General features: G+C 55.3%; 1 protein-coding gene across 1 annotated transcript in view; it reads right to left on the bottom strand.

The window, feature by feature from the left end:
- Window positions 1–12,922, bottom strand: part of TNRC18 (trinucleotide repeat containing 18) — a 55,125-nt gene extending 42,203 nt beyond the window's left edge. Inside the window, 1 exon segment of the mRNA XM_050317544.1 lies at window positions 12,665–12,922. Within this exon segment, the coding sequence (XP_050173501.1) occupies window positions 12,665–12,866 (202 nt within the window). The 5' untranslated portion in view covers window positions 12,867–12,922.
- Between the last annotated feature and the right edge of the window lie 2,595 nt (window positions 12,923–15,517).

Genomic DNA, 15,517 nt, shown 5'->3' with positions numbered 1-15,517 from the left:
TTTTGAAAGAGCCAGGCAGGAGGGGGACATGCTGGAGGTGACAGGCTGGAGTTGAACACACCTCCCCTGCATACACAGCTGTGGCCAATGAGCCAGGCTACATGTCTGATGTGACAGGGGTGTGCGTCAGTACTGGGAAAACTTCTCCATATCACCATGGGTGCAGGTGACCGGCTGGCACCTTCATGGCATCCCCACGCTGCCCTCCACACTGGCTGCCAACCTGGTGTAGAGGGACAGTTCACTTGGGACACCCATGAAGGGGCAAGGACAGTAAGTGGGAGCAGCACAGTGACATCACTCATCAGGGAATTCACACTCCTGGTCAGGCCCGTTTTCCAAACCAGCCAGCAGCACCAACGTGCACGGAGAAGCAGCTTCCACAAAGCCTCTGCTCGTGCCCTGGGACGGATTTCCAGTCTCTGCTGTTATAGAATCGTAGAATCATTTAAGATGTAAAAGACATTTAGCCAGGTCCAACACAGCCCTGCTGGCCTGCAGAGGCAAGCAGGTGGCCACGTGTGATGCTGGCTGCAAAGCACACCCTGAAGCTGAGCCCTGGCCACGAACCATCCTTGCCTGAGAAGCCACAGCCCTGTCACCCGGAAGACCAGAGGCCTCCAGCACCCCGGGAGAAGTGAAGTAACTCTCCCCCATCGGCCCCATCTGCCCGTTACACATTTCTGCCGCTTATGAAATATTTCCAACCGCCGGCATCTCACTCCATCCTCCCCAGGCTGTGATGGATGGACACACTGCCAGGAATCAGGCTGGCACCATGCAGCGCTCTGCATCGGGCTGTGGCCCCAGAGGGGGCTGAGCTGAAAAGGCTGGCCTCTTGGACCCTTCAATCTGAGTCCAGCAGGGCTTGGAAACACAGCAGCGAGGCTTTAGGTTTTATTTCCATGGGGTGTTTTCCACTCTGGGCACTCAAGGGAGATTTGCAGCCCCACTGCAGTCAGGGTCTCAGTTGGCTGCTGGGCTCAGCACAGAGCAGGAGCTGCAGCCGCCCTTGGCCAGGAGCACAGTCACCTCTTCCCCAGTCCGGCTCGCAGTGCCTCACAGGCAGCCAACTGGGACAACAGTCCACACCACAAACAGCTGGATAAATGCTTATGTCCTCATGAGTCCTGCCAGGGAGGGAGGGGAAGGAGGAGAAGTCCAAGCACAGTGAGTATCCCTCCCACCAGCAGCAGCACGGACACCATACTAGCAGCAGCTGCCAGTGCTCACTGTCATCAGTGAGCCTGATCCTCTCCCTGCAGAAACAGCAGATTCCCAGGGAAGACTCTCTCAGGGCACCCCCTCCAGCACACACCTCCCCATCTCTGCCCCACGCAGGGGGCAGCTATTCCTCATGCACACATTTATGGCTGCAAACAGCTGCAAGCCCGCAGTGCTGACAGTGTAAATCTTTGCCACCTCCTCCCCTGCCTGCCAGGGCAGCTCTAGTGACACCCGAGGCACTGGAGCCGCCTTGACTCTGTGCCACGCACGAGACACCAGCGATACGAGCCCCTGAACAAGCCAGGCTGAAACCAAAGCCCCCAGATCAGATGTGCCTGGACTGCAGCGGCAGCCGGTCCCCAGTCCTGTCCCTGCAGCCCCAAGCTGCTGTCACAACTCACCACTCCCCTCCCCAAAACCCGACCCAGCCATATTAACACCCCATGCCACGGGACTGGCAGTTGCTTCAAAGCCTTAATTTACAGCCTCAATTCTCTGCATCCCCTGAAAGCCTTCGATCCCATCCCCGGGATCCAGAACAGCCAGGGCAATTTAACTCCCCATTTAATCTTCTAAGGGCCCTGGCGAGCTCGGAGACAGCATCCTCCGGTGGGGGGTCCACGCTCCCAGCCTTTGCCGGCTCGAACACCGCCGCGCCGCTCTTCCCTTCAGCTGCAAAAATCACTACCTTAAAAGCCAAGGCAAGTGCTCCCTCCAGCTCAGAGCAGCTCTCTATTGTTTCTTTTAATTTTATTTTATTCCACGTGGGAATCTTGTGTCCAGGCTGCTTTATTTTGAAGTGGCTCTTGCTCAATATTTACTACTGCTCGCAGCTGCGTCAGCACAGGCACACCGCGCGCTCCTGCCGGGCTTCCGACCGGCTCTCCCGCAGCCACTGCCCTGTGCCGATGCCGTGCCATGACTTTCCTGCCGTGTTACTCCTGCAGTGAATCACCAGCCCCTCCTCCGCAGCCAGGGCACACCGATGGGCAGGGTGTGACCACAGGGCACGGAGTGGGGGTTCCCTGCCTCCATGGAAATAAATATCATCAGGCTGAGTGAGCCCTGCCGCTCACCTCCTCCTCACCCGGGGAGCTGGAACAGCCCCAACAGCCTGGAGATGGTGGAGGAGGAGAAAATGGGAAGAAGTGGCTGGAAGGGCTCAAGGGACTGGTGCTCGCGCCTCGACTCTGCCCCCGGCGTCCTGCAGGCTCAGATTCCACTGTGCCACAAGTCAAAGGCAATCCAAAGTATATACCAGCATATACTGGAGACAGGTATACACACCTATATTGGAGAAAGACACCCATAAGATCTCCCACCAGCTCCCCACTGACACCATCTCCATGAGGACAGTGAGAAGCCACCCAGGTGGGGACATGAATCCCCCTGGCAGAGGAAAGGTGGCTTTTCCTCCCTCTGGAGGGGCCAGGATGGAAACCATCCCACTGGGACTCGTGACATGACGCACAGCCAGGCCACGCAGCCTGAAACACGGAATCTGGGAAGCACCGATCCGGTCCCACATTAATCCTGATGCTCAAACCAGTGCCAAGGCTCCGGGGTCACTGCCTGCTACTACAGCAGAAGCTTCTCCCACGTGCCCCCAGCCTGAAATCCACTGCCACGTCGGATGTCTCTCCTTTTCCGCTGGATAATTAAACCTGACACCCCTACGGGGGTCCACTGAAACCTCCAGACCCTCACTGCACAACCACACAGATCTCCTCAAACAGCAAGGAGCGACTCAGTGGGTTCTTCAAGCTCCACATTTACTAAAATGGAATACCTGGAAATGGAAAAAATAATAATTTAAACTCTCAAACTGATTAGCAGAATGCCCAGGAATGCAGAACCTGGCTGCTAGATCGCAGTCTCACCTCCCTCTCCTGATTTTCTAGGACAGCATCAAAATGTCTTTGCTCTGGTCCATCTTTCATTTCGGTCAACACACTGGTGGCCAGCACAGAGGTCCTACCACTGACTCTGCTCCTGGCACACTTTCAGTACAGGTGCTCCCCCTCCTTCCTAAGCACAGAAATTTAACTCATCCCATGTTTTTTAAATTTTTTTTTTTTTTAAATCACCCAAACTCAGTGCAGAAGACAATGCAAACAGGTGAGCCCCCAGTCCCTGAGCCCTGCCCGCACATTTAACCCAGCACCACCCACACACCATCCCGTGCCTTTCTTAGAAAACAGCTCATTACCCTTCCCTGCCAGAGCCGGGAGAGCTACAGGCACTCGGTGGGGGGAGGCTGCTGTGGGATGGCACCGGGTGCTGGTCCCCACATCACCTGCCCCGAGTGCCTGCCAGCAGCAATTAAATCAGCCTTCAAAGAGAGATCCCAGCTTTCCCAGCACCATTAGCCGTGCCCTGGAGGGAACACGGTCTATTTTCAGCCACAATGACTTCAGATCAGGTCACCAGCAGGTTAAATGGGACTGTGCAGCATCATCTCCCTGCCCTCCCATTGAGAAATTAAACACCGCTGTGTGATGGGCAGCGCCAGCCCTGCGGACACACGCCGGGTGCCCACTGAAAGGTAAATGCCACCTTGCCTGCTCCTCTCCTCCGCTTCCATTGCTGGCCAGGGACACCCAGCGCCCTGCCTGCCTTCCCTCTGCGTGGGGGGGAGAGTGGGATCACCCCTGGGTTCCTCCCTGCCTGTCCTCCTGCCCAGCACGGTGAGGGGTCACGGTCAGAACGGTCCACACCATGCCCGAGCCTGGGAGTGCTGGAAGGAGCCTCAGCACCCCCAGTTCTGCAAACCCAAACACACAAGGCCAGACCAGGGCTGCTCATCTCACCCCTTCCTCCAGAAATCAGGTGGCCCAACTGCAAGTCCCCAAGCCACCTGTTTCTCCAGCGTTTCACCACAGCCACCAGAGAGGTGGCATCTCCCTACAGCGGCTCCATCTGCTTCACTGGTAGGTCCACCACTGAAACCCAAACAGTCACCCCACCACTAACATCTGGCAGGGAGGTGGCAGCTGGATGTGGGTTTGTTTTGCCTCCCAGGCCCCTGCCAGGCGCAGGCAGCACAAGCCAGGATGACTCAAAGCCCTGGGAGACGCAGCCTCCGTCGCTGCTTATTATAAACACTCTTGTTTGCAGAGCAGCTGCCGTGGCTCAGCACCTCTCGGGGTGCCTGCCAAAGAGGGGTGGCACTGCAAGGGAAAACTGAGGCACAGCCCCCCAGTCGGACCTGAACACCCCATCACCAACACGGGGGTGCTCAGCACTGGCACTGCAGCCACTGCACAACACAGGGGTCCTGGCAGCGAGGGGGGACCGGCTCCCAGAAACACCCCAGGGCTGGAGCAAGGACACTGCCAATGACCCAAATGTGGTCATCAGCTCCAGCTTCACGATTCCCGCTTGGATACAGCACGGCCAGGACATGGCAAGTTCAGGCTGGGTGCACCTGCAATGTAGTGCTCCATGTGCCATGACAGTGAACACATCCCTCTCCCAGAGCCCTGTGCTGACCTCCTGCAGAGACCAAAACCACCCCAAAAGAAATTCCACAACCGGCTGCAGGCATCTAGGGGTGGAAGAAAGGGATCCACTCACAGATCACAACCCCGTAAGCCTCTTTCCCTTAGGAAACCAGTCTCAAAAGCTCAGCCTCTGCCCAGCCTCTCCTCTTGACCCCACGTTCAACCCTTTTTCCTTCCAGAGGCTCCTGTCCTTCCCACATCCTCCTGACCATCAGTCCACGCCAGCTCTTCTGCACCAAAAAAGTGCCAAACCATGAAGCAAAGGGGTGTCTGTGGCCGGCAAATGCCCAGGACCCCACACCTCCCCTCCACTGAAAGCAGGAGATAAACACACAGGCAAATATTATGGTAGTGTGGTTTAATTCCTGATGAATTATGCAAATCCATATGCAAACTGAAGGCTCTTGATAAATTGCCAAGATGGCCCTGATGTCACCAGGCAGGGATGGCCAGAGCTCCGCCAGGTGAGGCACTACGTGGGTGCCTTATATATGTACATACACGCACACCTAAACGCTTCCACATCTCAGCTGGGGAGACCAAGGAGCCTCTGCAAGAACGATTCAAGGGTGACTTTTGCATTTCCCCTTCCCCCCAGCTGCATTTAGTGTGTCCAGGGAAGGCCACCAGGTTTTTGAGTCCTCCACAAGATGGAAGCAGCTTGGGCTGACGGCGAGATTCAAAGCAGGACAGAAGATAAAATCCACCAGGGATGGGGCTGGGAAGGAGGGGAGGCAGAAGGGGGCAGGAGGGAAAAGCCTAAAACACTTGTGCCAATAATAATGTCAGCCCTGAAGCCGAGGAAAGGAAGATCTGTCCACAAAATAGTCACAGAGAGGACTCATCTGATGAAAGTAGGAATTTCCGATTCCACACAAACCCCGAACATCCATTAAAAGTAGCAGAAGAATTGCTGCTTTGTGTCACTAATCTCATTAGGGAGAAAGCCCCGCTGTAACGCGGGATTGCAAAGGGAAACCCCGGCAGGCTGCACATGCCAGGAGCCCGGCACGGTGTGTCTGCCCAGCCGAGTGGAGCCGGCGCTTCCACCGGCACCCAGCAAGGTGGAACTCACCTGCCCAGAAATTTATTCACTGGAGTATTATCTGCTTGGCTTCTACGTGACACGGCAGGTTGGATGTCCCCCCACTCAGCAGACCAGGACACAAACACCAGGACGACACATGATAACACAGGGGCCGCTTCATCCACACCCAGCGACCGGCGCTGCCTGCAAGCAGCACAGAGCCCAATCCCCCAAAACCCTTCCTCCCCACCACGCTGGCCATTGCAATTATTATTTTTTATTCTTTTAATTAAAAGTAGCTAAACCAAATGGACTAAAAGCATATTCAAGCCACGGGGAATTCTGCTGAGATGGGATGGGGGCAGAAAGGGAATCACGGGCAATACATCTAACCACCAAAGGTAAAAAGGGTTGTTTGCTGGCAGGGATGCGGCAGGGTAAGATGGATGGAGGTAGAAGCAGGAGCAACCTTTACAGAAGTTGCCGGGGATACAGCTCCAGAGAAACAGGGCTGAGTGCCTTAAATCCTATGTTATTCCTGTAATAAGGCATATTCTCTCCTTAACATAGCACACTGCTCCGAGCCCACCATGTTTGGCTTGCCTGCCAGCATCCAGCTCCCTCAAAATGGCTCTTTGGCCACTGCCGGCAATAAAATTTATTCCCAAGGTCACTTCAATCCTTGAGCCACTATTTCAAGTCTGGCTGGATTTAAACAAAACCCAGCCTCATACACACCGAGTCCCCCCCTCAGCCCCTCCTTTCTGCCCATCACCTCCCCTGATTTAGAGACACCAAACTCTCAACTACCTTTCGCTTCCCATAACCGTCAGCGACAACAGCTGGAGAGGGAAACGGGAGCATATTGTGCACCAAACAGCTGATCCTGGCGGCGTGGGGAGGGAGCCCAACTGTCACTGCCGCGGCGCTGCCGTACGGGAGGCTCCTGCCACGCGTCCCCCAGCTAGCACGGACGTGGACAGGGCTAAAGGGTTTGTGTGGTGCCATCCCCTTGGTGCTTAAGAGCTGGAGAGAAGTGAACAATAAGCAAAGCAAATCAACAGCAGGGAGAGAGGGTGTCGGTGGGTGCATCGCGATGCTGGTAGACATCCAGCTGTGCCGTCCCGGAGCGAAGCCAGCCAGAAACGCAGGGCTAGGAGGAAACACAGGGAGAAGGAAACCACCAAATCCTCGTGGCCAGGGTGAGGCAGTCACTCTGGAGTGCTCCACTCCCAAACTTTGCTTTCTAAACAGTATCCTCAGCTGGAAAAGCCAGCGAGGAGGGGTTGTACAGCCAGACACAGCACTACTCCCTCACCCCAGCTCCACGGGCAGGGAGCTCTGGGCTGCCCTCGGCTCTTCATCGTCCCAAACCCCGCCTGCATTTTCAGGTCGTTCAGGGCGCACCGTGCTCTCCGTTTCAGCAGCGAGGCCGAACAAAGCACTCCCTTGTCCCTCAGCACCTCGAGCAGGCGATGCCGGATCGCGTTACCTAACCCAGACCAACATCTCCTCGTCCCGGCACGGCAGCTTTCGTGTCAGCACATGCCAGCCTGGCCCCGATTCCCTGCACCACCTCCCGCCCGAAGCTTTAACTGGACCAGTTTAGCACACGGTGCAAACACACGGGGCCTTGTTCCGACTCGTCGGCGCTAACCCCAGCTCCGGGAGGTGATCCGACACCCGCCCGCCGGTCGCAGCCGCGGCAGAACCGCAAGGCGCTCACCTGGAAAGCTGCCGTAATGACGTTAATTCCCCTTAACAATGTTCATTTCCATATTCATCAGAAGATGGTGAAATGACAAGATGGGGGGTTATTTACTGGATAATTATAAACTAATTTCAGCCTTACCCTGGGTTATCCTAAGAAGGAGATCTAAAATTTCCCTTACGAAAGCCCGGCTCTGGTAGCCACGTCTGCAGCGAGATTAATTCCCAGCGATTTCCATTTCTCCAACAGCTGCTGTGTTGGGAAAGAGAAGGAGCCTGTCCCCAACACCAGGGACCTGCCCGGTGCCCCATGCCACCGCCAGCTAGGATTTCTAGTACCGGCTCATCCTCCAGATCAGATTTTCTCTGGCACAACATCAGTCAGGGATGGAACCTGTGGTTTTCCAACCCCACCAAGGAGACTCAGAGCAGGGTGGGGGGAAAAGCTCACTTGGGATGGAAGAAGGGCTGCTAATAAATCACACCTTTTCCAGCCTTGTGTACCAGAGGCAGGGACAGGCTTCCACTCATTCACCCAGGGAAGGTATTAGAAAGCCTCACAGAGCAGAGGATCCCACAGGACCTTGCTCCGAGCAAGTTTACGTCACCACGTTGGCCCTTGGGCTCTTGTCCATGTTCCAAGTCCAATGTCCCCACCACCAGCTACCAGCACTTAGGATGGGAACTTCAATGGGGGGTTGCAAGATGGGGTGGACAGTCCTTCCCATCCCTCCTGAAGTATGGAGACGCCACCCCACAATCCACCCAACCACCAGGACGTCGGGAAAATCACTGGGACATCAGCAAAAAAATCAGAGCGCGTGGTGGGAGACTCCCAAAAGCGCACCAAGTCCCTTTTCCACCACCATCTCAGCCCAAAGACACTCTTCCTGCCTCCCTCACAGCCTGCAAGTTGGCTGCTAGCCCAAGGGAGCTGCAGGGACATCACTCCATGGCCGAGTGCCTCCTCCACCCCCAGGGATGCCGAGTGTGAAGAGGAGAGTGTGATGGGACCAAGTACAACATCCAGGCCAGCATCACCTCCCTGAGCCCCACCGGGACAAGCACTGTGACTGCTCTGCCTGAAAACATGTATCAAAAGGCATCTGATTTCACCAGGGCCCCAAGAGAGGAGAAACATCCCTACAGGCAGGTCTCCAGCCTGTCCACATTCCTCCCGGTGTTACACTGCGAGCCACTGCCCCAAGGAGCCCCCCGTGCTCAGCCCCTCGCACCACCCCCTGGGCGGGCAGGGAGGGGGAACCGCGATTTCAAGGGCCATTAAACACCGATGGTATTTTCCTTGCAGCATCAAAACGTGACCAAAAAGAGCTGCGTCCGAACCACAGCCAAAATCCCGCTGTTGGTCCGGGAGCCGCCGTCCTCCCCAGCCGAGTTACAGGCAGGGGCAGGGCACGGATCAGTCCGGCACCGAATCCACGCTATCCCAGTGTCTCTGTCAGCGAAGCAATTTTAGCATGGATGCAGTTGGATGAGCGAATTGTGCTTCCGCTGGCACTGCCGACGGCAAGGCCTCCTGCAAAATCTGCGGGCTCAGCAGAAGCACCATTTTGCCATTATAAGGATGGCTACAGCGGGATTTTGCTGGCACAGCAGCGCTATCCTGGGGGGAAGGGTATTTTTATTTCTTTTCCTATGCTCCTACCTGGCCCAGCTGACTGGAAAAACTTCTCCCTGGGCACAGCAGGCCTGGAAGCAAGGACAGTCTCCAATCTGCCTTAAATCCCTGCATTTGAATGCACATGCTAATGTGGAAGAAAGAAAGCAAGGAAACCAAAATCTCTCCCCTCTGTCTGACCACTTTCCTTCCAGCCACTGCTCTGGAGTTGGATTTAACATAGTCAGGTCTGCACATACTACTGTGTGTACCTTTTCCCAGGCATGGGAAAGCGTTCCTGAAGTGTATTTTTATGGAAGAGGCTGAGCATCCTTTCATATATACACAGATCTGTTCTGGTAGCCCCCACCCGAGAAAGGATACTTCAGCACACAGGAAAAAGCATGTTTTTATTAATTATTATGATTATTATCTGAAACTCAGAGCACCTTTTTTTGGATGTGGGTGATCCTTGCTCACACACAGCCCCGCTGCTGCCTGGCAGGGACGTGCTCCCAGAGCAGCCCTTTGCAATCGCGTCTGGGGGAGCCTTTTCCACCTCCCCCAAAACACAGAGGCTGCCAAGAACAACACACTCCACCGGGATGGAGCCGAGACCGGGACCCAAATAAACTGGGGCAGGGAAAGAGCAAAACAACAAAACCCTCATATTTTGAGCCGCTCAACAGACTCCGTTGCCCCACTCCATTGGTTGCAGCCTTTTTTTATGCAAGGTCTTCCCAGCAAGCTCCAAGCATGAAATTCCATTGCAAACAGTCCCCTTCCTCCCTGTCCCTCAACAAGGCCCATCAGGAGAACCCCGCTGCTCCCCAGTCTCCGTAACCCCCCTACCCTCCTCGGGGATGGGGAGATGGCGACGCCGGAGATCACCGGGGGGGACAGGGAATGGCAGCCCGGCATCGAGGGCCAGCTCATCTCCCGCCTCAGTCGCCAGCTCACTCCTCCCTCCATGAGCTTCCAACAAAGGGGTTTCTGTCCCCGTCCCCTCAGCCTGCACAGCAGCGGCCAAAACACTACCAGGGAGCAGAAAGTCCCCAGAGAGGAGCCACGGGTCCAGGGGTCACTGGACACAGCCCAGGCGCCCGTACTTTGGCGCTGGGGCAGAGCCCGGCTGCCGGAACGAGCAGAGGGTACGGGAAAAACAAGGAGTCAGTGCCGGCGATAACTGGATTCTCAAATATGGCCAATCGTGCTATTTTTACAGGGGTGTATTTATTTTCGGAGGACGCTGGGACAGATTCAAGAGTCTCTTTCTTCAGCCCGGCGGTATTTAAGGATCGGTTTGAACTGGCTCTATTTAAAGGCTTCGCCTCCTGCCCACTTTTCTTAACCCCTTGCACAAGCCTTTGCTTTCCACCCCTCCAAACCCCTCCTAAAAACAAAACAAACCCCCCCAAAAAACCACAACAACAACAAAAAAAATCCACGCACCAACAGCACTGCAAATGCAAACCTACAAAGGGCCCCTCGGTAGCAGGAAGCAATCATCATTCCAGGCGATATTGTTAAAGCCGTAAAAAACAACAACAACAAAAAAAATACCCCTGCCTATCCCACTGCCATGGTTTAATGGGAGTTTCGGCTGTTAATTGTACGGATCTTTTTAATGGAGTTTAGCCTGGTTGGGAATTGCCGTGACGAAGCCGATCGTGCAGAGCGAGCTCTGCGAGGATCGTGCCGGGGAGCGGACGGGGAGACCGGGCACCACGGATGGGGGGATTTCAAAAGACTTGCAGAGATAGGAAAACAAAAATAATTAAAAATGAAATAATAAAAATAATAAGAACACGTAAAAAAAAAATAATGGAGGTATCGCAAACCCCCCTCCCTCTGTGAAGGGATCCAAATCCGAGGCTCGCTCCCAGCGCAGTGGGAAAGCTCCTGGACGGAGTCACGGAGCTTGGTCGGTTCAGGGAGGCCAGAGCTCAGTGCCTCCCTCGTGGTCTGCCTGGATTTCAGAAAAGGAACTTTGGGAAGAGAAATAAAACAGGGGAAAAAAAAAAGGAAGAAAAAAATAAAAAGAAAATTACCCAATAAAAAATGAGAATAATTAAAAAAATACCGAAAACCCGCACTTGGTTTGGCTTGAGATTGTCCAGACCAATTTTTGCAGAGATCGTATTCTGCTTCAGCAAGAGGTGGAAAAAATAACCAGTGGGGAAAAAAAAAAAGGAGAAAGAAAAAAAGACAAAAGGGAAGGAAAAAAAGGTGTTTGCCCATGTGCTTGGCTTCATAGCCCGTTCGCTTTACACCTCTCCTCTTAGCACCTGGGAAATTGGCACTGCCACCTAGTCTAAAACTAATAAATCTTTTTCCCTCGATTCGGGCTGCTTCCTTCTCTGCAGATGTTGGCAATCAGGTTTGCAAATTTCAAAGTCATTCATCCCGGGCGGCTGGGAAAAGAGCAGGTTTATTATTGCAAAACCTGTCACCCTCCCAACGCCTAAAGTAAACTCCGAGTCACCTCTCCACGCCCAGGGGAAAGAAAAGGAAAAAAAAAAATTAAAAATAGAGCCAGAGAGTGAAATCAAACGGTCAGAAATCCCTCGTGTCCTCCAAAGGGAAAGCAGCGGGCAGGAATGCGGGCAGGAGGGTGCGGGAAGTGTCCGCCCGGCAGTGCCGGACCCCTCAAGTCGCTGGGAAAGGGAGCTCGGAAAGGGCGATAAAAATAAAAAAAAATCTCTAAAAAAAACAAAAGTAATTTAAACAAATAAATAAAAAACTGACTGTGGGGAAAAAAAATAAACCGCGTATATTTCAATGCCTCCTCTATTTTATTTCCTTTTTTCTTTTAAATGGAGAGGCAGCGGTGGGGCTGCCAGAGAACGAAGCGAGTTGAGAAGAGAAAAACAAACGTAAGAAGGGAGCAATTCCTGCATGGAAGTTTTCCTTGTAAGATTAAGAAATAAAAATTACCGAGAAAATAAAAAAAAAAGGGGAAAAAAAACACCAAAAGCGGCGGTGCCGGCAGCGCTGCCCTGAGGCAGCGGGACCGCGGCGGGGCTCGGGCTGCACCGGGCAAGAAATCACCAAAACTGCTCCATTTTACCCCTTTTTCCCAGCCCAGGAATGTTTTCTTTGCCTGGCCGGGAAGCACCGCGTCGGAGAGCGTATCCCCGTCCCTGCGCGCCCCGGTCTGCGCCTCTCCCAGCGTTCCCGAAAATCCGATTTATTCTCCGGATTTATTCCGCAGCCGACTCGGCGGGGATTTTCCTCAGTGCCAACAAAACCGCGCGCTGGGAGAGGGGATTCTTATCGGCTAGCCGCGACTTTTCCCCACATCCCCTTATTTTTTCCTCCACTCCCTTGTTTTTTTTTTCGCCATCCCCCTATTTTTTTTCCTGTTTTTCCCGCATTCCCCAATTTTTCCTCTAAATCAAAACCACGCGAAGCAGAGGGGAGAGGGGGCAAACGCGCAAAAAAAGCCGCCAGCGTAAAAATATACGATTATTATTACATTCTTTTGGCGGGGGGGGTGGTGTTTGAAGCCCGGACCCGCGGCCGCGGAGGGGAGGGAGGGAAGGCGCGGGGGGTACCGGGGGGTCCGCGGAGCCTTACCCGGGTGCGAGTGGAGGCTGATGCCCGATGCGAGGAATTTCCCGGGCTGGAGGGCGGCGGGGAGCCCGGCGGCCATGGGCCCGGCGGCGGGGGCCAGGCGGCCAGTGGCTCCCAGGCGGTGGCTCTCCATGGCCAGCCCGGAGAGCAGCGGAGGGGGGCCGTGCACCGAGCGGGGGGGCCCGAAATCTCGGCCATCCATCATCCACTCGCCGGCTTCACGGAGTCTCCCGGATCGCTGTCGGTGCCCGCCACCGCCTTCCCCCCACCCCCGCCCCCAGCCCCCTCCTCCTCCTCCTCCTCCCCCAAAAAATCAGATGGTTTTCAAAAATAAGGCGTCCAAGCGTCCCATGGCGCGGTGCAGGGAGCCAGCCCCGGCGCGGCGGTCTCGGCGCTGCCTACAAGGGATAAAAAAAGGGGGAATGCATTGAAACGACATGCCCCTACACCCCCCCTGCTCACAGCCACCCCCAAAAATACACACACATACACACACACACGCCCCCCCCACCCTCCTCCCCCAAAACCCACCCTCACCTTCCCGGGGTGTGGGGTAGAGAAGGGGGAAGAAGCGGAGAGAAAATAAAACACTAAAAATTAAGGAAAACTCGTGGCAAAACGCGAGGACAAAAAAAGAAAAAAAAAGTATTTAAAAATAATATTTCACCAATTTCATATTTATATTTTTAAGAGTTACGTTTGTCACGGCCACAGCCCCGGCCGGGCCGGGGAGCGCCCGCAGCCGGGCTCCGGCGGGACCGACCGGCGGGGACACAAACCCACAAATCCCAGACCAGCAAAAAAATAAACACCTAGATTTTCCTTTTCTTTCTTCCTATTTTTTTCCATCTTTTTCCTCTCTCTCTTTTTTTTTTTTACGTTTTTCCCCTTTATTTCTTCCCCCACCGTGGGCTCCGGCACCGCTCCCGCAGCCCCGTTTCTCGCTTCTTTTTCCCCCGTTCCCAAGGCTCCAAACCACCGCTTGGGTTTGCTGTCTTTTTCTTTCTTTCTTTCTTTTTCCACTTTCCCCAGCGCCGCTTTCACTCGAGAAAACAACACACGTATTATCATCGCTTCCCGGCAGAGCGAAATAAAAAAAAATATGTATAAATATAAAATTATCTATATTTGTACTTGCAGCCTGACGAAAGGTTCCGCTCGCCCGCCGCGTTTTGCACCGGGATAGCGAGAAATAATAAACACTCCGGGGATAAAGTGGGGGTTCTCCCCCCAAAGCGCCGACGGAGCCCCGGGAGCCGCCGCTCCGGCCCCGCCGCCCGTCCCGGCTCCCGGGCGGGTGCTCCGGAGCGGGGGAGGGATGATTAAAAAAAAAAAAAAACACACAAAACAAAGAAGGAAAAAGAGGAGAAACGCGAAATTGTGACTAAAGCCTCGCAGCTTTGTTTTGGTTGGGGTTTTGTTTTTTTTTTTTTTCCTTTTCCAGTTATTTTTGGGTGAATTTTATAACTAACTCAACCCTGCCTGCGTGGCTGCGCAGGGCGAACCTCACCCCGCGGAGCTGCGGGAGCGGCCGGATCGCGGCTGGGAAGTGATGAAATAATGGGGAAAAACGGCTAAAAAAAAACGGGCAAAAAGAGGGGCGGGATGGGGCGCGGAAGAAGGGGGTGTCGGAGCGGGGCCGGGGCCGCCGCCCCGGGGTCGGGTCCTACCTCAGGCCGCCTGTTCGCGGGGCATGGCGGCGGGCAGGGCGGCTCCTCCGCTCCTCCGCTCCGCTCCTCAGGGGCAGCAGCGCGGCAGCGACGCGGTGGCGGCCGCGCCATGGAGCGGCGGGGCCCCGCCGAGCTGCGGCATCGCCTCCCCTCACACACACACACACACACACCACACACACTCACCACACTCACTCACTCACACACACACACACCGCCCCCCCGCCCTCCACGCCTGCTTCCCGGGCCGGCCCCGCGCGCGCGGCTTCGGCGGCGCTTAAGGGGAAAAAAAAAAAAAAAAAAAAATTAGGGAGTAAAAAAAAAAAAAAAAAGGGGGGGGAGAGAACGCGAGCGCGGGGCGGGAGGGAGGGGAAAGAAACGGGGGGTAAAGGGAGGTGGGGAGGGAAAAACGGCGGCGGCGGGGCCATGAAACACGCATTGTTCTCGGCGCGGCGGGGGCGGGCCCGCCGCCTGCCCGCGCCTCCTCATTGGCTGGCCGGGCTGTCGCTCAGCGGCGGGTAAACAGGCGGCAGTTTCCAGGCTCCCCCCGCTCGCCCCGCCCCCGGCGCTCCCGCTGCTGTTTCGAGGCTCCCCCAGCACTCCCGCCCGGCGCGGGCGGGCGGCTGAGGGGGAGCGGCCGCGGGTCCGAGCGGGGCTGGGAGAGAGCGGGGGACACCCCGCGACCCCCTTTATTATCTGTGGGGGTTAAATCCTTCATCCCGCCCGGGAAGGGCTGAGGGGGAAGTGCCGCCAGGCCCTCTCCCACGGCCCCGCCGCGGACAAAGCGCCCTTTCAGGGCCAGGGGGGGAGCGGGGGAGGGTCCCGTGTCCTCCTCGCGGGCTCCGCCCTCCCCCCTCCCAAAAAAAAAATTCAAAAATAGGGTGAAAAGAGAGGCTGGGGGAGGAGACACACAAATACACACTCCCCTCCGGATTTGGGGGGGGGTTGCCCCCCCGACGCTGCCCGCCGGCCACACCAACTTTTACTTTTCTTTGCCTTTTTTTTTTTTCCCCTATTTTTAATTTATTTTCCCTTTTTCTTTTTGCTTCTATTTTTAGTTTATTTTTCCCATTTGCACCCCTCGCCGAGCACCCCCCGTCGGTGCCAGAACCCCCCCCCCCGCTTCGTTACTTAATTAAACAAAAATCGGCTTTAATAACGAAAAAGGGGAGGAGGGGAAAATCTA

This window comes from Myiozetetes cayanensis, unplaced genomic scaffold (genome assembly GCF_022539395.1).
Source record: "Myiozetetes cayanensis isolate MyiCay16 unplaced genomic scaffold, myiCay2020 scf20-37, whole genome shotgun sequence".
NCBI lineage: Eukaryota > Metazoa > Chordata > Aves > Passeriformes > Tyrannidae > Myiozetetes > Myiozetetes cayanensis.
This window is presented reverse-complemented; position numbering and strand designations above follow the sequence as displayed.